Consider the following 22,212-nt stretch of genomic DNA (forward strand, 5'->3'; position numbering starts at 1 on the left):
TGATATAGACCATAAAGTGACCATGGTACATAGATATATGTTTGTTTCATGCTATTATCTTGTGCACTTTACTACTGAACTGATTTACCAAAATGAGTTTCATATACAACATGGTAAACCTGTGATGTGTCTGCTTGTTTCTCTTTTAGAATGCGGACAAAATATTGGAGAACAGTACCCCGTTATGCAATGGTAAAGGAAGTAATGCAGATAAGGTTCAAGATAGTGAGACATCCCTGTTGGTCTCCAAGAAAGCTGATAAAAACTACCTTGATGACAGTGAGAGAACCCAAAAGTCATGTCTTGATGTAGTGTTCGAGTTACTGGCCACTACTACTGGCACAGGCTCTTCGAACTCGCTGCCTGAATCAGTTTGTCTTCTTGAGTCTCAGCTTAAAGTTGAAAGACACCGATTAGATGTGCTGCGACAAGAAGCTGAAGGACTGAGGAAGTCCCTGTAGAATTCAGATGCATACTTTCTGGTGCAATAGCAAGCGCTGGAGGATTTAAGCGCCAAACAAGAGAAAGTTAATAAGCTTGCTAAGCATCTTGCCAGCATTATGGGTACCCAGGGTATTGTTTCTTGAGATCTTCTGAAGTGGTTTCTATTCTGGACTTGTTTTGCTGCGGCGTTTATTTGCACTGGTCGCCAACTTTGACAACCAGTGTATATGATATGCTGCTTTGTTCCCTATATTTGCACTGGTGGCGAACTTTGATGCCCAGTGGATGTAATATGTGTAATAGCCGTGATAGCCTAGCCTAAGTTGCTTGCTTATTTATTTCCTTATTGTCTTGTTTATTTGTTTGCTTGTAGTCAGTGTTGTTCTTTTTCCGCGGTTTGCTAGTGGCCGCAATAACATATTTTTTAAAAGTAGGCCACAATAACCATGGGCTACATATTTACTGGAGTGACATTGGGCCTTCTACGGGCCGTAGAAACAATGGGCCTTCTACGGGGCGTAGAAACAATGGGCCTTCTACGGGCCGTATCATCAATGGGCCTTCTACGGGTCGTATCATCAATGGGCCTTCTACGGGCCGTATCATCAATGGGCCTTCTACGGGCCGTATGATTGATTGCCCAAACATGGGCCAATAACATACCGCATTATGACCGTAAACGGGCTAGAGTTGGAATCGTCCGTTCATGGGCCGACCATAATGGGCCGTCGTTAATCAGTCGTATTTGATAACGCTATGAAAACGGCCCAACGTATTAACGGGCCACAAACGGGCCGACTGTAACCATGGTCTGAATTTGGCCCACAAGCACAAATGACAGTAACGGGCCGTAAGTAACCGAATGTTGGAAATGAGCCCAAGAATAAATGGGCCCTTAGAAGGCCGAAAGATAACATGGGCTGGAAATAGCCCAACGGTATAATGGGCTGTTAATGGGTATAAAGTGATACACTATTCATTACGGGCCAGTTTCACCACGGGCCATTAATGGGCCAAGAGTTACAAAGGGCCTCATATGGGCCGAAAGACTTCATGGGCTATACATGGGCCAGAAGTTAAAACAGGATGGAATCATATTGGACGGCCCAGATGACGCTACTGGGCCTAATTCGGATAGGTCGTAACGGGCCCTGGGTTAGCGGGCTGTAAATGGGCTATATGCGAACAGGCCGTTAACAAGCTTTCCGTGGGCCGGCCTGCCACCTTTTTACCATGTCAAACGGGCCGGCCTTTTCACAGGAATGGGCCTCTGTTGGGCTGTGCCATGTGTCGATGTATCATAGGCGCCTTCGGTCCAATGAGTGGATGACATCTGTCCCAACCGTGAGCCGGCACGTGTTTCCTCCAGCCAATGATGATTTTACACGTGGAAAATCCCCATTGGTCGGGGCTATTAACGGGTTATCGGATCCAAAACCGGACCCGATAGCGTAACGGCGAGCCGTTACGGTGGATGCCACGTGTGGGTCACCCTTGACGAAAGCACTTCTATGACGCGGGATTTATTGTCTTGGAAGTGGACACTTCCGTGATGATATTTTTGGTAATGTCATGGAACACTTCTACGACAGCACAAGTATGACTATCTTGATTCTGTCATAAAATCTTCATGGATGTACATGCATGACAGAAAACGTGACCTACTATGACAAACACGTATCATAACGGAAGTGTATTTTTTTGTAGTGAGGGTTGTGTTACTAGGTGTATATAGTACGTGCCAAAGGGGGGTGACCGGCATATATATATACATCTGGGCTATTCTGTTTCGCGTAACAGAATATTATTCTGTTACCCTACTTCAACTGACGTAGTTTGCAGGTTGGACTGACGTGGTTTTCTACTTGAACCGATCTTCCTACGTGTACAACGGGCGGAAACAGGGGATGCAACATGGAGCTTCCGGGCGTTCTCCGGCATGGTGCTGCGGGCCATTCATTGCCAGAGGAGACATGTAAGGGGTTCCGCACGTGCGCGCGCTCACCTGGTTGTGTTTTGCAATCTCAAGTCACGGAGGTGACGGCGTGGGCATTTGGCGGCGGACGTGTTTTGGGCGTTGGTGTTTACCTGGTGTTCGTAGGCCTCAATTTTACGTCCGGTTTGTTGTTTTGGACGTGAGAATTATCGGTGTGTTAGAGTTTTTGGAGATTAATTTCATCTGTAATTTCTGATTTCAAGTTTTGGTGTTCTTGGTCATTTTCCATGCCCGCCATGCAAATGTGTTCTTCTTTTTCTGTTGTTTTACTTTCGAATTGGCGTTGCAGGGAGAGATATGAGGATTGTATGAAAAGATTTTCGTTGTCAATTTTGCTCCTTTGAGTTGTTTGTACCCCGGATTCCCATGTTATTTGGTCGTCGGCGGAGGTGGTGTATGGCAGCTGACTGTAGCCTGTGATTTCTTGTAATCTGGTCAAACTATGTAATTAAGTTGCGTGTTTTTCATTATTGTTTGAATTGCTGCCATATGTGTAGTTGGACTGCTCCGTGTCAAAGTTGTCTTACTGTGCGTTGATATCGGAGTAAGTATTTTCTTCTGGCTGCCTACCCCATACCTCTGCACTTTGAGTATAAAGCCCGAGCCCTCTGTCACTTTCATTCCACCAGCTGCAACCAAAGAAAAGCGAGATGGATCCTGTGCTGGGAGAGGTCACAGAGGAGGAGGGGGATGCTGTCGATGTGAGGGCTGCAGTAGCGGAGCAGAGGAGGAGGAGGAGGCGTAGGCACTGGCAGATGGCACGACGTGCTGCCGAGGAGGAAGTGGAGGCAGACTTCAACAGACGCCTTGCGCGCGAGGTGATGGATACTTGCAACTCCAATGAACTGGAGCTTCTTTTCCCAGAGGGCAGGGGAAGGAACCATATTCAGATCATCAGTTGGGCTAGGGCGAGAGCAGCCACGGCTCCACATTCATCCACCAGAGCCAAATGGTGTCGTTTCTTTGATCGTTATGACTGAAGTACTGAATATTATGTTTTTAAGATTGTGTTGTGAGGGAGCAGATGTTTGAATGACTAAATGAAGTCAACTGTCTACCTCTGAATGTGTTGTTTTATCTGCATATGTTTGTTATGTGCAGTTTTTGAACTGTTGGTTTATCTGAAGTTGAACTGATTTGCGGTCAAATGTTGCATGGCTTGTATAATAACTATTTCCTACCAGCTGGCTTCCCACCTGCCTATTTATTATTTTTATAATCTACGAGTCTGCCTGGCTATAAATTCTATCCATCTATGTGTGGTGTGTGGCTCAGTCTCCCCATCCTTTTTCTTCCTTCTTCCAGGATCAGATCTAGGTTCCTCCCTCTTCTCTCCGTTGTTTTCTTCCCTGTTCCTGTGTCTTCCATGGAGGATTGTTCATGCAGATGTCTGGCAAAGACGACGTGCATAGCTGACGGCTGTGTGTACAAATCTGGTTTGGAGCTCACCGAGACTCGGCACCGTGGGCAACTTTCTTGTCTGTTGTATAGCAACCATGGGTTTCGTGCACCCTATGTTTGTCGTCTGACGGTTGGGGATTTGAAGGAATCATGGGTATGTGTTTCTATTCGTTTTTTTCTTCTTTTTGTAGGTCTCATTTTGAATCCCATGGACTGATCTGTAGTTTAATTTTATTAATAGTTTGTCTATAATTTTTACTTGGTTTTGTCAGAATTTAACAGTAGAGATTTGTGTGTGTATTTGTTCATTACTTAACAGTTTTTATCCATTTTTGTGTAATCCTTGATCTGTTTTTTGTCAGATGTTTTTACTGTAGGTGTATTGATATGTATATTTCTTCAGTTTAGTCAGTTCATATGACTAGTTAGTTTGGTGTTTTTGTTTTGGTTCAGATTTTTTTCTTTTCAGTTTGTTATGCAACCGTTCCTAGATCTGTGTAAAAATTCAGTTATGTCAGGTGTTCACTTTGTTTTTTACTCCCATGCCCATTTGCAGAAAATGTCACCCAGGATCAGGATTATTGCTCCTAGTTCCGGGATACCGAAGATGGGACTTCAGACAAAAACGGGTATCAGTTGATGGAAGTTGCCTACCACAACGACTTTGATGGTTCCATCAACCTAACTACTGGGTGGAATGAGTTTGTGGCAGAGTCTGGATTTGAGGATGGTGATGTGGTTATGGTTATGTTCTCCAGGGAAGATGACTCTCTGATGTTCAGAATTTATGTGATGTAGGTTTAAATGTGGCAAATGACGCCGGTTGTGAGATTTGTGTGTGTTTGATTATGTTGCAGTATTTTTTTCTTTAAAACATTTGCATGTGAGATGGTCGAGTTCTATGGTATTATCAGATGGTTTGGAACAATTTATGTAATGCTTTCCTTTTTTTGCTCAAGCATAACTGTTTTTTATATATTCTTTATATTTGAACTGGAATAATTATAGTTGAACTCATGGGCATCCTTTCTTTTGACTGGGATATTTTCATGTACATAGCTCGCAGACGAAAAATATACGCTGATGATGTTTGTAGGACCCCTTTTGGGTTTTTAGTTTGCTGAACTTACATGCTGTTAATGATAGTACTGAACTATCTAGGTTGTCAATAGCCAATCGCATTTGTTTGTTGTATAGCATTTTTTCTTACTTTTTTACATGAATTTTAGAGCACAATTTTTCTTTTTCCAGTTGAATGGTGATAGTTCTAGTATTTTTACAAATAAAAAGAATTTAATCTTTGCTGCACAGTACTAATTTTACTTCAACCTTATGAATATTAGTAGTTGAACTTTTTATAAATTTGTTTCTGAAATTTTTATTACAATCTTCTATGTTTAATTTTCCAAAAAAGTATTTTTTTTATTTTTTTAGTTCTTACAATTAACATGTGTTTGAACTTTTTACATTATTTGCTTTGAATTGACTTCTTTTGAGGTTTTTTTAAAATTATCTGCATTTTTCTTTTGGTTGTGCGTGATCGGCTGGAATTTTGTAATGGGGTGAACTACTGTGTTGGGCCATCCGCCTGAGTCATTGTTTTCGGCCCAGATAGCTCGTCCACGCGGCTGTCTAGTGTGGCGTGCGCGTGCGCTATACATTTAGTCCCACCTCGCTAGTCGAGGGGGCTCAAGACCTGTTTATAAGTGCAGCCGAGGCTCACTGGTCGAACTCCTCTGAATACTTACCTAGCGCTTATACACGGCGCTCGCCCTCTGTCATGACCTGTGGGCCCTGGTCGGCTGGCCCTGCATTGTGCGGATTACTAGGGATTCGTCCACTGGCTCGAGTTCAAGTATCTAGCAGCGTCAGGGCCCGCACCTGTCCTGGGGCGGTCAATTTTTTCTTTTTTGTTTGTTTGAATCTAGTACTTGACTCCACGAGTAACGTGGACTGATACTTTTTGTTCTAGTTCTTGTGAGTTGTGTGTAAGTGTAATCTATAATATTTTTAATTCTTAGACATTTTTCTTTCTAGCTATTATGATTTTTTTGCCCAATATAAGCATTTTTTTAAGTACTAAATATTGTCCTCTACTTGAACTGACATCTTTTTTTTCCCTTGCTTTCTCTTTGTTGTCATTCTTTCTCACAATTTTTTTGGATCTTTTAATGAATATCTGGGTGAGATATATAGGGACCGCATCGAGTGGCATATTTGTACTGATAGATTTTTTGTATGTACTGAAGAACATCTATCTTTTTTAGGGGTGTGTGGGTGAGTGGCGTGGTGCTTGTGTGGGGGGAAATAGGATAAGCGCACTGCGCCTATCAAACAAGCGCACTGCCGCGTTAGCGCGAGGCCGAGCCGGGGGGGAGGGGGTCGGGACCCCCCATCCCCCATCCTGGCGAGGCCGAGCCAGGAACGAGCCGTAGCAGGCGACGACGCGGCGTGCCACGGCGTCGCATGCGGAGGCAAGTCCGTAACATGACTTGCCCCCGCACCGCACCGCACCGAGGGGCATAGTTGTACTGACACATCTTCCTTGTATGGACTTGCCCCCATTATCTTATCTTTTTAGGGGGAAAACCAGCACCGCACCGAGGGGCATAGTTGTACTGACACATCTTCCTTGTATGGACTTGCCCCCATTGTCTTATCTTAGGGGTGTGTGCGTGCTTGTGTGGGGGGCACAGAATAACCGCACTACGCCTGTCAAACGAGCGCACTGCCGCGTTAGCGCGAGGCCGAGCCGAGGGGGGCCCTCCTCCATCCCGGCGAGGCCGAGCCAAGAACGAGCCGCATGCGGAGGCGAGTCCGCAACATGACTTGCCCCCGCACCGCAACGCATCGAGGGGCATAGTTGTACTGACACATCTTCCTTGTATGGACTTGCCCCCATTATCTTATCTTTTTTAGGGGAAAAACCAGCACCGCACCGCACCGAGGGGCATAGTTGTACTGACACATCTTCCTTGTATGGACTTGTCCCCATTATCTTATCTTCTTTTAGGGAAAAACCAGCACCGCACCGCAACGATGGGCATAGTTGTAGTGACACATCTTCCTTGTATGGACTTGCCCCCATTATCTTATCTTAGGGGTGTGTGGGTGCTTGTGTGTGTTGGGGGGGACAGAATAACTGCACCGCGCCTGTCAAACGAGCGCACTGCCGCGTTAGCGTGAGGCCGGGGGAAGGGGGAGGGACCCCCTCCCTCATCCCGGCGAGGCCGAGCCAGGAACGAGCCATAGCAGGCAACGACGTGGCGTGCCGCGGCGTCGCATGCGGAGGCGAGTCCGTAACATGACTCGCCCCCACACCGCACCGAGGGCATAGTTGTACTGACACATCTTCCTTGTATGGACTTGCCCCATTATCTTATCTTAGGTGTGTGTGGGTGCTTGTGTGGAGGGGGGAAACAGAATAACCTCATTGCGCCTGACAAACGAGAGCACTGCCGCGTTAGCGCGAGGCCGAGCCGGGGAGGAGGGGGTCGGGACCCCCCCTCCCCCATCCCGGCGAGGCAGAGCCACGAACGAGCCGTAGCAAGCGACGACGTGGCGTGCCGCGGCGTCGCATGCGGAGGCGAGTCCGTAACATGACTTGCCCCCGCACCGCACCGAGGTGCATAGTTGTACTGACACATGTTCCTTGTATGGACTTGCCCCCATTATCTTATCTTTTTTAGGGGAAAAACCAGCACCGCACCGAGGGGCATAGTCGTACAGACACATCGTCCTTGTATGGACTTTCCCCCATTATCTTATCTTTTTTAGGGGAAAACCAGCACCGCACCGCATTGAGGGGCATAGTTATACTGACACATCTTCCTTGTATGGACTTGCCCCCATTATCTTATCTTAGGGGTGTGTGGGTCCTTGTGTGTGGGGGGGGAACAGAATAACCGCACTGCGCCTGTCAAACGAGCGCACTGCCGCGTTAGCGCGTCGCCGAGCCGGGGGGAGGGGGTCGGGACCCCCCTCCCCCATCCCGGCGAGGCCGAGCCAGGAACGAGCCGTAGCAGGCAACGACGCGGCGTGCCGCAGCGTCGCATGCGGAGGCGAGTCCATTACATGACTTGCGCCCGCACCGCACCGAGGGGCATAGTTGTACTGACAAATCTTCCTTGTATGGACTTGCCCTCATTATCTCATCTTTTTTAACGGGAAAAACCAGCACCGCACCGAGGGGCATAGTTGTACTGACACATCTTCCTTGTATGGACTTGCCCCCATTATCTTATCTTAGGGGTGTGTTGGTGCTTGTGTGTGGGGAAACAGAATAACCGTGCTGCGCCTGTCAAACGAGCGCACTACCGTGTTAGCGCGAGGCCTAGCCGTGGGGAGGGGGTCCGGGACGCCCCCCCTCCCCCATCCCGGCAAGGCCGAGCCAGGAACGAGCCGTAGCAAGCGACGACGCGGCGTGCCGCGGCGTCGCATGCGGAGGCGAGTCCGTAACATGACTTGCCCCCGCACCGCACCACGGGGCATAGTTGTACTGACACATCTTCCTTGTATGGACTTGCCCCCATTATCTTATCTTTTTTAGGGGGAAAACGAGCACCGCACGGCACCGAGGGGCATAGTTGTACTGACATATCTTCCTTGTATGGACTTGCCCCCCATTATCTTATCTTTTTTAGGGGAAAGCCAGCACCGCACCGAGGGGCATAGTTGTACTGACACATCTTCCTTGTATGGACTTGCCCCCATTATCTTATCTTAGGGGCTTGTGAGTTCTTGTGTGGGGGGAAAACAGAATAACCGCACTGCGCATGTCAAACAAGCGCACTGCCGCGTTAGCGCGAGGCCGAGCCAGGGGGAGGTGGGTCGGGACCCCCCTCCCCCATCCCGGCGAGGCTGAGCCAGGAACGAGCCGTAGCAGGCGACGACATGGCGTGCCGCGGAGACAAGTCCGTAACATGACATCCCCCCGCACCGCACCGAGGGGCATAGTTGTACTGACACATCTTCCTTGTATGGATGTGCCCCCATTATCTTATCTTTTTTAGGGGGAAAACCAGCACCGCATCAAGGGGCATAGTTGTACCGACACATCTTCCTTGTACGGACTTGCCCCCATTATCTTATCTTAGGGGTGTGTGGGTGCTTGTGTGGGGGGGGAACAGAATAACCGCACTCCGCCTGTCAAACGAGCGCACTGCCGAGTTAGTGCGAGGCCGAGTCGGGGGGGAGGGGGTCGGGACCCCCCTCCCCCATCCCGGCGAGGCCGAGCCAGGAACGAGCCATAGCAGGCGACGACGCGGCGTGCCGCGGCGTCGCATGCGGAGGCGATTCCGTAACATGACTTGCCCCCGCACCGCATCGCACCGAGGGGCATATTTGTACTGACACATCTTCCTTGTATGGATTTGCCCCATTATCTTCATTTTTAGGGGAAAAACCAACACCGCACCGCACCGAGGGCCATAGTTGTATTGACACATCTTCCTTGTATGGACTTGCCCCCATTATCTTATCTTTAGGGAAAAACCAGCACCGCACCGACGGGCGTAGTTGTACAGACACATCTTCCTTTTATGGACTTGCCCCCATTATCTTATCTTAGGGGTGTGTGGGTGCTTGTGTGGGGGGGCAGAATAACCGCACGGTGCCTGTGAATCGAGCGCACAACCGCGTTAGTGCGAGGCCGAGCCAGGGGGAGGGGGAAGGGACCCCCCCTCCCCCATCCCGGCGAGGCCGAGCTAGGAACGAGCCGTAGCAGGCGACGACGCGGCGTGCCGCGGCGTCACGTGCGGAGGTGAGTCTGTAACATGACTTGCCCCCGCACCGCACTGAGGGGCATAGTTGTACTGACACATCTTCCTTTTATAGACTTGCCCCCATTATCTTATCTTAGGGGTGTGTGGGTGCTTGGGGGGGGACAGAATAACCGCACTGCGCCTATCAAACGAGCGCACTGCCGCGTTAGCGCGAGGCCGAGCCGAAGCCAGGAATGATACGTAGCAGGCGACGACGCAGGGTCGCATGCCGAGGCGAGTCTGTAACATGACTTGCTCCCGCACCGCACCGCACCGAGGGGCATAGTTGTACTAACACATCTTCCTTGTATGGACTTGCGCCCATTATCTTATCTTTTTTTAGAGGAAAAACCAGCACCGCACCGCACCGAGGGGCATAGTTGTACTGACACATCTTCCAATTATGGACTTGCCCCCATTATCTTATCTTTTTTTAGGGGAAAAACCAGCACCGCACCGCACCGAGGGGCATATTTGTACTGACACATCTTCCTTGTATGGAGTTGCCCGATTATCTTATCTTAGGGGTGTGTGGGTGCTTGTGTGGGGGGAAACAGAATAATCGCACTGCGCCAGTCAAACGAGCGCACTACCGTGTTAGCGCGAGGCCTAGCCGTGGGGAGGGGGGTCCGGGACGCCCCCCGTCCCCCGTCCCGGCGAGGCCGAGCCAGGAACGAGCCGTAGCAGGCGACGACGCGGCGCGCCGCGGCGTCGCATGCGGAGGCGACTCCGTAACATGACTTGCCCCCGCACCGCGGGGCATAGTTGTACTAACACATCTTCCTTGTATGGACTTGCCCCCATTATCTTATCTTTTTTAGGGGAAAAACGAGCACCGCACGGCACCGAGGGGCACAGCTGTACTGACATATCTTCCTTGTATGCACTTGCCCCCATTATCTTATCTTTTTTAGGGGGAAAACCATCACCGCACCGAGCGGCATAATTGTACTGACACATCTTCCTTGTATGAACTTGCCCCCATTATTTTATCTTAGGGGTGTGTGAGTGCTTGTGTGGGTGGGAAACAGAATAACCGCACTGCGCCTGTCAAACAAGCGCATTGCCGAGTTAGCGCGAGGCCGAGTTGGGGGGAGGGGGTCGGGACCCCCCCTCCCCCATCCTGGCGAGGCTGAGCCAGGAACGAGCCGTAGGAGGCGACGACGCGGCGTGCCGCAGCATCGCATGCGGAGGCGAGTTCGTAACATGACTTGCCCCCGCACCGCACCGAGGGGCATAGTTGTACTGACACATCTTCCTTTTATGGACTTGCCCCCGCACCGCACCGAGGGGCATAGTTGTACTGACACATCTTCCTTTTATGGACTTGCCCCCATTATCTTATCTTAGGGGTGTGTGGGTGCTTGTGTGGGGGGGAAACAAAATAACCGCACTGCGCCTATCAAATGAGCGCACTGCCGCGTTAGCGCGAGGCCGAGCCGAAGCCAGGAACGATCCGTAGCAGGTGAAGACGCGGCGTGCCGCGGCATCGCATGCGGAGGCGAGTCCGTAACTTGACTTGCCCCCGCACCACACCGCACCGAGGGGCATAATTGTACTAACACATCTTCCTTGTATGGACTTGCGCCCATTATCTTAAATTTTTTAGAGGAAAAACCAGCACCGCACCGCACCGAGGGGCATAGTTGTACTGACACATCTTCCTTGTATGGACTTGCCCCCATTATCTTATCTTAGGGGTGTGTGGGTGCTTCTGTGGGGGGGAAACAGAATAACCGCACTGCACCTGTCGAACGAGCGCACTGCCGCGTTAGCGCGATGCCGAGCCGGGGGGAGGGGGTTGGGACCCCTCCCCCTCCTCCATCCCGGCGAGGCCGAGCCAGGAACGTCGCATGCAGAGGCGAGTCCATAACATGACATGCCCCCGCAGCGCACCGAGGGGCATAGTTGTACTAACACATCTTCCTTGTATGGACTTTCCCCCATTATCTTATATTTTTTAGGGGAAAACCAGCACCGCACCGAGGGGCATAGTTGTACTGACACATCTTCCTTGTATGGACTTGCCCCCATTATGTTATCTTTTTTAGGGGAAAACCCAGCACCGCACCGAGGGGTATAGTTGTACTGAAACATCTTCCTTATATAGACTTGCCCCCATTATCTTATCTTAGGGGTGTGTGGGTGCTTGTGTGGGGGGGAAACAGAATAACCGCACTGCGCCTGTCAAACGAGCGCACTGCTGCGTTAGCATGAGGCCGAGCTGGGGGGGAGGGGGGGAGGGACCCCCCTACCCCATCCCGGCGAGGCCCAGCCAGGAACGAGCCGTAGCACGCGACGATGCGGCGTGTCGCGGTGTCACATGCGGAGGCGATTCCGTAACGTGACTTGCCCACGCACCGCACCAAGGGGCATAGTTGTACTGACACATCTTCCTTGTATGGACTTGCCCCCATTATCTTATCTTTTTTAGGGGAAAAACCAGCACCGCACCGAGGAGCGTAGTTGTACTGACACATCTTCCTTGTATGGACTAGCCCCCATTATCTTATCTTAGGGGTGTGTGGGTGCTTGTGTGGGGGGAAACAGAATAACCGCACTGCGCCTATCAAACAAGCGCACTGACGCGTTAGCGCGAGGCTGAGCCGGGGGTGGGGGGGCCGGGACCCCCCTCCCATATCCCGGCGAGGCCGAGCCAGGAACGAGCCGTAGAAGGCGACGACGCGTCGTGCCGCGGCGTCGTGTGCGGAGGTGAGTCTGTAACATGACTTGCCCCCGCACCGCACCGAGGGGCATAGTTGTACTGACACATCTTCCTTGTATAGACTTGCCCCCATTATCTTAGGGGTGTGTGGCTGCTTGATGGGGGGAAACAGAATAATCGCACTGCGCCTATGAAACGACCGCACTGCCGCGTTAGCGCGAGACCGAGCCGAAGTCAGGAACGATCCGTAGCAGGCGACGACGCGGCGTGCCGCGGCGTCGTATGCGGAGGCGAGTCCGTAACATGACTTGCCCCCGCACCACACCGCACCGAGGGGCATAATTGTACTGACACATCTTCCTTGTATGGAATTGCCCCCATTATCTTATCTTTTTTAGAGGAAAAACCAGCACCCCACTACACCGAGGGGCATAGTTGTACTGACACATCTTCCTTGTATGGACTTGCCCCCATTATCTTATCTTTTTTAGAGGAAAAACCAGCACCGCACCGCACCGAGGGGCATAGTTGTACTGACACATCTTCCTTGTATGGACTTGCCCCCGTTATCTTATCTTAGGGGTGTGTGCGTGCTTGTGGGGGGTGACAGAATAACCGCACTGCGCCTGTCAAAAGAGCGCACTGCCACGTTAGTGCGAGGCCGATCCAGGAGGGAAGGGGGTCGGGACCCTCCCCTCCCCCATCCCGGCGTGGCCGAGCCAGGAACGAGCCGTAGCAGGCGACGACGCGGCGGCCGCGGCGTCGCATGCAGAGGCGAGTCCGTAACATGACTTGCCCCCGCACCGCACCGAGGGGCGTAGTTGTACTGACACATCTTCCTTGTATGGACTTGCCCCCATTATCTTATATTTTTTAGGGGAAAAACAAGCACCGCACCGAGGGGCATAGTTGTACTGACACATCTTCCTTGTATGGACTTGCACCCATTATGTTATCTTTTTTAGGGGAAAAACCAGCACTGCACCAAGGGGCATAGTTGTACTGACACATCTTCCTTGTATGGACTTGGCCCCATTATCTTATCTTAGGGGTGTGTGGGTGCTTGTGTGGGGGGGGGAACAGAATAACCGCAATGCGCCTGTCAAACGAGCGCACTACCGCGTTAGCGCGAGGCCGAGCCGGGGGGGAGGGGGGTCGGGACCCCCCCTCCCCCATCCGGGCGAGGCCGAGCTAGGAACGAGCTGTAGCACACCACGAGGCGGCGTGCCGCGGTGCCGCTTGCGGAGGCGATTCCGTAACATGACTTGCCCCCGCACCGCACCGAGGGGCATAGTTGTACTGACACATCTTTCTTGTATGGACTTGCCCCCATTATCTTATCTTTTTTAGGGGAAAAACTAGCACCGCACTGAGGGACATAGTTGTACTGACAAATCTTCCTTGTATGGACTTTCCCCGATTATCTTATGTTAGGGGTGTGTGGGTGCTTGTGTGGGGCGGAACAGAATAACCGCACTGCGCCTGTCAAACGAGCGCACTGACGCGTTAGCGCGAGGCCGAGCCAGGGGAGGTGGGTTGGGACCCCCCTCCCCCATCCCGCCGAGGCCGAGCCAGGAACGAGCCGTAGCAGGCGACGACGCAGCGTGCCACGGCATCGCATGCGGAGGCGAGTCCGTAACATGACTTGCCCCCGCACCGCACCGCACCGAGGGGCATAGTTGTACTGACACATCTTCCTTGTATGGACTTGCCCCCATTATCTTATCTTAGGGTGTGTGGGTGCTTGTGTGTGGGGGGGGAACAGAATAACCGCACTGTGCCTGTCAAACGAGCGTGCTGCCGCGTTTTTGCAAGGCCGAGCCGGGGGGCCATCCCGGCGAGGCCTAGCCAGGAAATAGCCGTAGTAGGCGACGACGCGGCGTGCCGCGGCATCGCATGCGGAGGCGAGTCCGTAACATGACTTGCAGACGCACCGCACTGCACCGCACCGCACCGAGGGGCATAGTTGTACTAACACATCTTCCTTGTATGGACTTGCCCCCATTATCTTATCTTTTTTAGAGGAAAAACCAGCACCGCACCAAGGGGCATGGCTGTACTGACACATCTTCCTTGTATGGGCTTGCCCCCATTATCTTATCTTTTTTTAGGGGAAAAACCAGCACCGCACCGCACCGAGGGGCATAGTTGTACTGACACATCTTCCTTGTATGGACTTGCTCCCATTATCTTATCTTAGGGGTGTGTGGATGCTTGTGTGGGGGAAACAGAATAACCGCACTGCGCTTGTCAAATGAGCGCACTGCCGCGTTAGCGCGAGGCCGAGCAGGGGGGAGGGGGGTCGGGACCCCTACCCCATCCCAGCGAGGCCGAGCCAGGAACGAGCCGTAGCAGGCGACGACGCGGCGTGCCGCGGCGTCGCATGCGGAGGCGAGTCCGTAACATGACTTGCCCCCGCACCGAGGGGCATAGTTGTACTAACACATCTTCCTTGTATGGACTTGCCCCCATTATCTTATATTTTTTTGGGGAAAACCAGCAGCGCACTGAGGGGCATAGTTGTACTGACACATCTTCCTTGTATGGACTTGCCCCCATTATCTTATCTTTTTTAGGGGAAAAACCAGCACCGCACCGAGGGGCATAGTTGTACTGACACATCTTCCTTGTATGGACTTGCCCCCATTATCTTATCTTAGGGGGGTGTGGGTGCTTGTGTGGGGGGAAATAGAATAACCGCACTGCGCTTGTCAAACGAGCGCGCTGCCACGTTAGCGCGAGGCCGAGCCCAGCCCCATCCCGGCGAGACCGAGCAAGGAACGAGCCGTAGCAGGCGATGACACGGCGTGCCGCAGTGTCGCATGCACAGGCGAGTCCGTAACATGACTTGCCCCCGCACCGTACCGAGGGGCATAGTTGTAAAGACACATCTTCCTTGTTGGACTTGCCCCCATTATCTTATCTTTTTTTAGGGGAAAAACCAGCACCGCACCGAGGGGCATAGTTGTACTGACACATCTTCCTTGTATGGACTTGCCCCCATTATCTTATCTTAGGGGTGGGTGGGTGCTTGTGTGGGGGGGGGGGGGGGCGAAACAGAATAACCGCACTGCCGCGTTAGCGCAAGGCCGAGCCGGGGGGAGGGGGGAAGGGACCCCCCCTCCCCCATCCCGGTGAGGCCGAGCCAGGAACGAGCCGTAGCAGGCGACGACGTGGCATGCCGCGGCGCCGCATGCGTAGGCGAGTCCGTAACATGACTAGCCCCCGCACCGCACCGAGGGGCATAGTTGTACTGACAATTCTTCCTTGTATGGACTTGCCCCCATTATCTTATTTTTAGGGGAAAAACTAGCACCGCACCGAGGGGCATAGTTGTACTAACACATCTTCCTTGTATGGACTTGCCCCCATTATGTTATCTTTTTTAGGGGAAAAACCAGCACCGCACCGAGGGGCATAGTTGTACTAACACATCTTCCTTGTATGGACTTGCCTCCATTATCTTATCTAAGGGGTGTGTGGGTGCTTGTGTGTGTGGGGGGGGGGGGGGTACAGAATAACCGCAGTGCGCCTGTCAAATGAGCGCGCTGCCGCGTTAGCGTGAGGCCGAGTCGGGGAGGGTCGAGACCCCCCCTCCCCCATCCCGGCGAGGCCGAGCCAGGAACGAGCCTTAGCAGGTGAAGACATGGCGTGCCGCGGCGTCGCATGCGGAGGCGAGTCCGTAACATGACTTGCCCCCGCACAGCACCGAGGGGCATAGTTGTACTGACACAGCTTCCTTGTATGGACTTGCCCCCATTATCTTATCTTTTTTTAGAGGAAAAACCAGCACCGCGCCGAGGGGCATAGTTGTACTGACACATCTTCCTTGTATGGACTTGCCCCCATTATCTTATCTTAGGGGTGTGTGGATGCTTGTTTGGGGGGGAAACAGAATAACCGCACTGCGCCTGTCAAACGGGCGCACTGCCACGTTAGCGCGAGGCCGAGCCGGGGGGAGGGGGTTCCCGGTGAGGCCGATCCAGGAACGAGCCATAGCAGGCGACGACGCGGCGTGCCGCGGCGTCGCATGCGGAGGCGAGTCCGTAACATGACTTGCCCCCGCACCGCACCGCACCGAGGGGGCATAGTTGTACTGACACATCTTCCTTGTATGGACTTGCCCCCATTGTCTTATATTTTTTTAGGGGAAAAACCAGCACCGCACCGCACCGAGGGGCATAGTTGTACTGACACATCTTCCTTGTATGGACTTGCCCCCATTATTTACTTTCTTTTTTAGTGGAAAAACCAGCACCGCACCGCACTGAGGGGCATAGTTGTATGGACACATCTTCCTTGTATGTACTTGCCCCCATTATCTTATCTTTTTTTAGGAAAAAACCAGCACTGTACCGAGGGCCATAGTTGTACTGACACATCTTCCTTGTATGGACTTGCCCCCATTATCTTATCTTAGGGGTGTGTGGGTGCTTGTGTGGGGGGGAAACAGAATAACTGCACTGCACCTGTCAAATGAGCGCACTGCCGCGTTAGCGCGAGGACGAGCTAGCACCGTTATGAATTATTATTTCTTTTGTACTTTTTTGATAATTTTTATTGTACTGTGGTGAGTTATTATTTGTACTCTAGCCGTTTGTTTTCTCCCTCTATATTAATTTTTTGTTGTATTTAATTTTTGCTATTATCTTTGGTAACTGCCCAGAGATAGTGGGCTTTGCCACGATTCTGGGCTTTAGCCGTCGGTTTTCTCCCACTCATCTTTTAACCTCCGCTCTCCCCCGTTCCGCTCCGCTCCCCTCCACAAATCGATTCCTTCTTCGTTCCCCTCTTCTTCTCTTCTCGCATAGAAGTTGCTTCTCCTGTTTTGCCGCGGGAGCGTCGGCCGACGGGTTGAACCCAGGGGCAGAGGTCTGGGTGCTCTGTTTGCTCCTTTTGCTCTGGCATCGACTGCCCTTGCATCCCCTTATGTATAGATTTTCCCTCAATTTCTAAGCTATTGCTCTCTTGTTGTCTCGGGTTGGATTCGCTAGGGTTCCTTTGCTCTTGAACGAGCGGTTCACGACAGTGATACTGGATTCCGTGGCGTATTTTGTGTTTGCTGGTAAGAGGTTTTCTTTGTATGGCGTGCTTCGTTTCTGAAATAGGTTGGAGCCCTAATTTTTGTTCATCTGTCTTGCAGATCCGGTTCGGCAGATTTCAGGTCTGTAGATCTCAATGGGTTCATCAATTGTGCTAGTACTTTGATCATTTTATTTTTTGTTGTTGTTTGAAACTAGTACCTCACTGGTCAATGTGGGCTGATGCTTCTGTTGTCTTTCTTGTGATTTTTCTCCTTGGTCGAACTGATATCTTTTTGATTTAGTTTTGGCCTTCTTTGTTCTAGGTTGTGGTTCTTCTCAAGGCAATATTTGGTGCCATCATAGTACTTGCCGTATAGACTAAGTTGTACTGACATTTCAATTGTGCTATTACTGTTATTCTTAGTGTGTCACTGTTTTAGGGAATGCGAACTAAAGTTTCCCGTTAATTTTTATTTTTGTAGAATGAATGTACTGTGTGTTCAAGTGTACCAGTACTTTCAATCCTAGCAATGTAGTGACTAGGAAATACGTACTGATGGTTCTTTGCTTTTCCTGTTGCAGTACTTAGTAATTTTCTAACTACTATTAGCATGATGTTGTTAGTATTGAACGTTGTCCTCAGCTGAAACTTAGTCTTTTTAGTGTTCTTCTGAAACTAAAAACTGATTTTTAGTGTGATAGTACTACCGTACATGACTAAGTTGTACTGAGCGTGCAACGCTACTATTTGTTGTTGTCCTTAATTAGTCTGCCACTGTTTTTTGTGAAAATATCCATGTGTTATTTGTTGCTCCATGACTAGTGCTGATAGCAGTCATCAAGTTTCATTCGCAACCTACTTCAACTTCAAATGATGGATAAACAAAATAGGAAGCTAGCAAACTTGTCGAACGACATAAGCAAAAGATGTACTTGATAGACATAGGCAAACTTGTTCAAATCCTGACACACATAACATAAGGAAGCTGGTTCAACCTAACGAAAGCAAACTAAAAATCTGAAAAAAAAAACAACATTAAGGACAAGCAGAAGCGCGAGCAACACGAAGGCAGACTTTCATGCCTTTTCATCCCGCGAAGTTGCAGTAGTAGTAGGGGTCAGCCTCCTACTCTTTTGAAATATCCCAACCTGTCACGATGTTGTCGATTATCTTCCATGACTTGTACGTGGTGTACGCATCTATTCATGCGTACTCCATGAGCCTGTCTGGCAGCGGGCTGATCCCCCACAGTTTGTGGTCTTCCTCCTTGTCGATCTTCTTCTTCATGCCTTTGTAAAATGAGTGGATGAAGTTGCCTGCAACATCGGCCAAGGAGTCGTAGTATTTGTTGTTGGTTGGATCTTCCCACTTGCGCTGCATGTCGATGAAGTTGTTGGGGTTGATCTCCAAACCAGACTTGTTCAGCATCCGCTTGTCACCTTCGATGCTGAAACCGGCAAATGTGTACAATTTCTCCTCCTGCAGGAACTGTTTGAGGCGCTTGGGCCTGCAAGGGGGGAGACACATATTGAAGATTAGTGTTCGCTTTTGAAGATTTGATTCTCCTGCTTTTTGGTTTACAAGTGATAATCCATGAGGTAGATGCTTATATAGTACAAGTCATGGATGAATGTAGTTCAGAAACTAGTACACAAAGTCCTGAAATTAAATTCAACTACACCATGTTATTTTTCTTTTTTGGTATCTTCAATTCTTCACCAAATGCTTCACCAAGTTCAAGAACCTATTTTACCAGAGTCAATGATATATGTGCTACTTACTTCAAGTTTAGTTTTTTTGTTGAATAAAAGACCTATACCAGTGCTTGATACATCTTTGTGCATCAATTCTATATCAAGTTCAGAAATTAATTTGAGGAACATGTGCATCAAGATATGGACCTATACCACTTCACCAAACATCTTTTAATACATCAATTCTATAAACTATACTAGTGCATCAAGATAAAAATCTATGCTAGTACATCAAGTTCAGAAATTAATTTGGTGAAACATTTTTCAGATGCTAATCCAGTGCATCAGTTTCAGATGACTAATCTGGTGAAACAATCCACTTCACAATTTCATAAATGCATGTAACTTGAGAAACATGTACTCGTGCATCCACTTCACAAACTATAGTAGTTCATCTAGTTTTGAAACAAGTTTAATGAAATTTTTAGGGAGTAGTACTAGTACAACGGATGAATGAACATTAGTTTTGGGTTACCATTTTGTGGTCGTTGTGATGTGGTACACCAAGCAGAGTTCCTCGACGCACAACTGCAGGACTGCTGCCATCTGGGGATGTTCTTTGTCGCTGGTGTACTCCACATCAACTCCAATGAAGCTCGGATACAAGCCGCCGCCCTTCATCCTGAGCTTGCTCATCATCTCGTCGGCCTTGTCTGGTTTGCTGGTGCAAACGATCTCCAGCGTCTCCTTGCTGTGGAGCTCAACCCCTGTGAGGGTTCTGGTGTACGCGCGCTTCTCGCCGCGGACGTGAACGTTGTCGAGGTTGGTGCTCTTGTTGGACGTCTCGCCATGATGACGCTTGGCGGACGGTTCCTCCGCCATCGCCCTCGTCCGGCGACTGTGGCCTTGGGAGAGAGAAGTTTCTAGGTTGTCTGTGGTGGAGACGGAAGCGGCGATGGTGGTTCTGGGAATGAGGCAGAGATGGAAGACAATGGGTTATTTTCCAGTGCGTCGACGGGGATGTGTGGGAGGCGGTTCATCGGGGACGTGGGTGTAGTGGTCGTGGGGGTCGCCGTTTGCAGTCCCTTGTGGCAACCGCCCAGTGGGTGGCGCGGGTGGTGGCCTGGAAGAACGAGCCGTCCAAGTCAAGGTTTTTTACTGTTGCACTGAGTAGTCTTGTCAAGCTGTACTTATCAGCTCCTTATCCCACTTGCACGTTTCAGGGGTGGTGATGATGGCATTTTTGCAGTGTTTAAGTGACGTATGCTTTGTGATGTTTTTCCAGGTGGAGGTTAAGTCTTGTTTTTCCACTGAAGTCTTATACACTAGTTGATCTCAAAACATTTTTCAGTGCCCTGGGAGTTGTTTCTCAAAACTGGGACTTATTTTATTTTCATCCATCCCAACCTAAGTTAGGCCTTTTATAGTTTTTGTATTCTCTTTTTTTAGTGCACTTATGGTTTAGTGCTCTGTGAACTGAATTGTAATTTCATACAACGTACGGTTTTGAAATTTGGTGGCACAGTGGTGTGAGTGGCCTGACTGTTTCTGCTTTTTAGTACTGATGTCATATGTATGTTTGAATGAGTTTTTTTATGGGGATTGAGAATATTTTACGATAAAATCGTTTGTTGAGGTGTGGACAAATTTTATATAAATAAGAAATTTAGCAGAATTGACAAACATTTATCTATTTGAACTTCTTGCATTTTAGTAGTTGAACTAGTCAGATTTTATATAAATAAGATATTTAGCAGAATTGACAAACATTTATCTATTTGAACTTCTTGCATTTTAGTAGTTGAACTTGTCAGTTTTTTATAAATAAGAAATTTAGCATAATTGACAAGCATTATCTATTTGAACTTCTTGCATTTTTGTAGTTGAACTTGAAAGTAATATTTAATTCGGTGTTTTGAATTATGTACATTTAACAGATAGGCTATTAAGTTCTCTGCTTTTTAGAGTTTCGTTGTTTTTGTATCATATTTTTTCCTTTTTTTATCATCCGTGGTGCAGAGCTAAAATTATTTTTATTTTTATTTTTCGTATTTAAAGTTATTGCCTGCGAACTAGTATTTGAACTTTTATATTTTCAGTTTTCGAACATTTTTTGTAGTTTATATTTCTTTGCCCCCCCCCCCCCGCTCTACTTTTGTTTAACTGGCCTTATTGATGGGGTGTTTGTAGACGATGGAGGCTATTGGGCCGTTTTCCGGCCCAAATGGCCCGCGTGGGTGTTTTGGGGACTGCTGGATGTGCGTGTGCTCTGGGTTTAGTCCCACCTCACTAAGGGAGGAGGCTCTCGGCCTGTTTATAAGCACGGCCGAGTCCTACTCGTTGAACTCCTCTGAATACTTACCTAAGCGCTTATACACGGCACTCTCTCTCTCTCTCATGACCTATGGGCCCTGGTTGGCTGGCCCTGCATTGTGCGGATTACTAGGGATTTGCCGACGGTTCCACCGTGGGCTCGAGTTCAAGTATCTAGCAGCGTCAGGGCCTGCCTGTCCTTGGGCGGTCAATTTTTTTTTTGCTTTGAATCTAGTACTTCACTCCACCAGTAACTTGGACTGATACTTTTTCTTCTAGTTCTGTGGAAGTGTTATTTTTTCATTTGAAGTTTTTTGCCTTGTTTTTGTGTTTGTTTTTGTGATTATTCTCAAGGGTCTTCTGGTGTCATTTTCAGCACTATGGTACTTGCGTGTAGACTAAGTTGTACTGATAGTCCATTCATAGTAGCACTTATGTTCTTAGTCTGACATTTTTTGGGGGGGGATTATGGACTGATGCTTCTTTGTATTTTTTATTGTAGTAAGTATGTACTGTCCGATCAAGTGTACTAGTATTGTCATTCTTAGTCTGCAAGTGACCAACATAAGTGTGTGCTGATGCTTCTTAACTTTTTCTGTTTGTAGTACTTGTTAATTTTCTAGCAGCTAGATATGAATGAGAACAGTACTTGAAGTACTAAGAATTTCTGCTTCAACTTTTGAAGCGTTGTTAAGCAATTCAAATTGTGCTGATTGTTTTGAACGTTATGTTTTCTATACAATACTTAAATCTAAATTACACATGGAACAACGTTGTGTGATTAGTTGCTTCATAGCTAGTACTTTAGAGTAGCCACAAAGTTCCATTCAGAAGCTACTTTGAATTTAAAATGATGGATTAACAAAATACGAAGCTACCAAAGTTATATAATGAGATAAGCAAAATAATGTA

The 22,212-nt window shown here is 49.3% G+C and overlaps 1 protein-coding gene across 1 annotated transcript; it reads right to left on the minus strand.

Moving 5' to 3' along the window:
- Positions 1-18,496: 18,496 nt before the first annotated feature.
- On the minus strand, positions 18,497-19,869 carry LOC141042961 (uncharacterized). The gene is made up of 2 exons (XM_073511874.1): positions 19,523-19,869; positions 18,497-18,800 (listed from the first exon to the last, which is right to left on the minus strand). Exons 1-2 carry the CDS (start codon positions 19,867-19,869, stop codon positions 18,497-18,499), a joined length of 651 nt encoding a protein of 216 aa, XP_073367975.1.
- Between the last annotated feature and the right edge of the window lie 2,343 nt (positions 19,870-22,212).

Source organism: Aegilops tauschii, chromosome 3, assembly GCF_002575655.3.
Source record: "Aegilops tauschii subsp. strangulata cultivar AL8/78 chromosome 3, Aet v6.0, whole genome shotgun sequence".
Lineage (NCBI taxonomy): Eukaryota > Viridiplantae > Streptophyta > Magnoliopsida > Poales > Poaceae > Aegilops > Aegilops tauschii.

Excerpts from the sequence above, each read along its gene's own strand:
- LOC141042961 (XM_073511874.1), bottom strand. The coding sequence starts at position 19,869 with ATGGCGGAGGAACCGTCCGCCAAGCGTCATCATGGCGAGACGTCCAAC. Across the intron at positions 18,801-19,522 it reads ATCACAACGACCACAAAATG|GCCCAAGCGCCTCAAACAGT; the intron begins GTAACCCAAAAC and ends CCCCCCTTGCAG.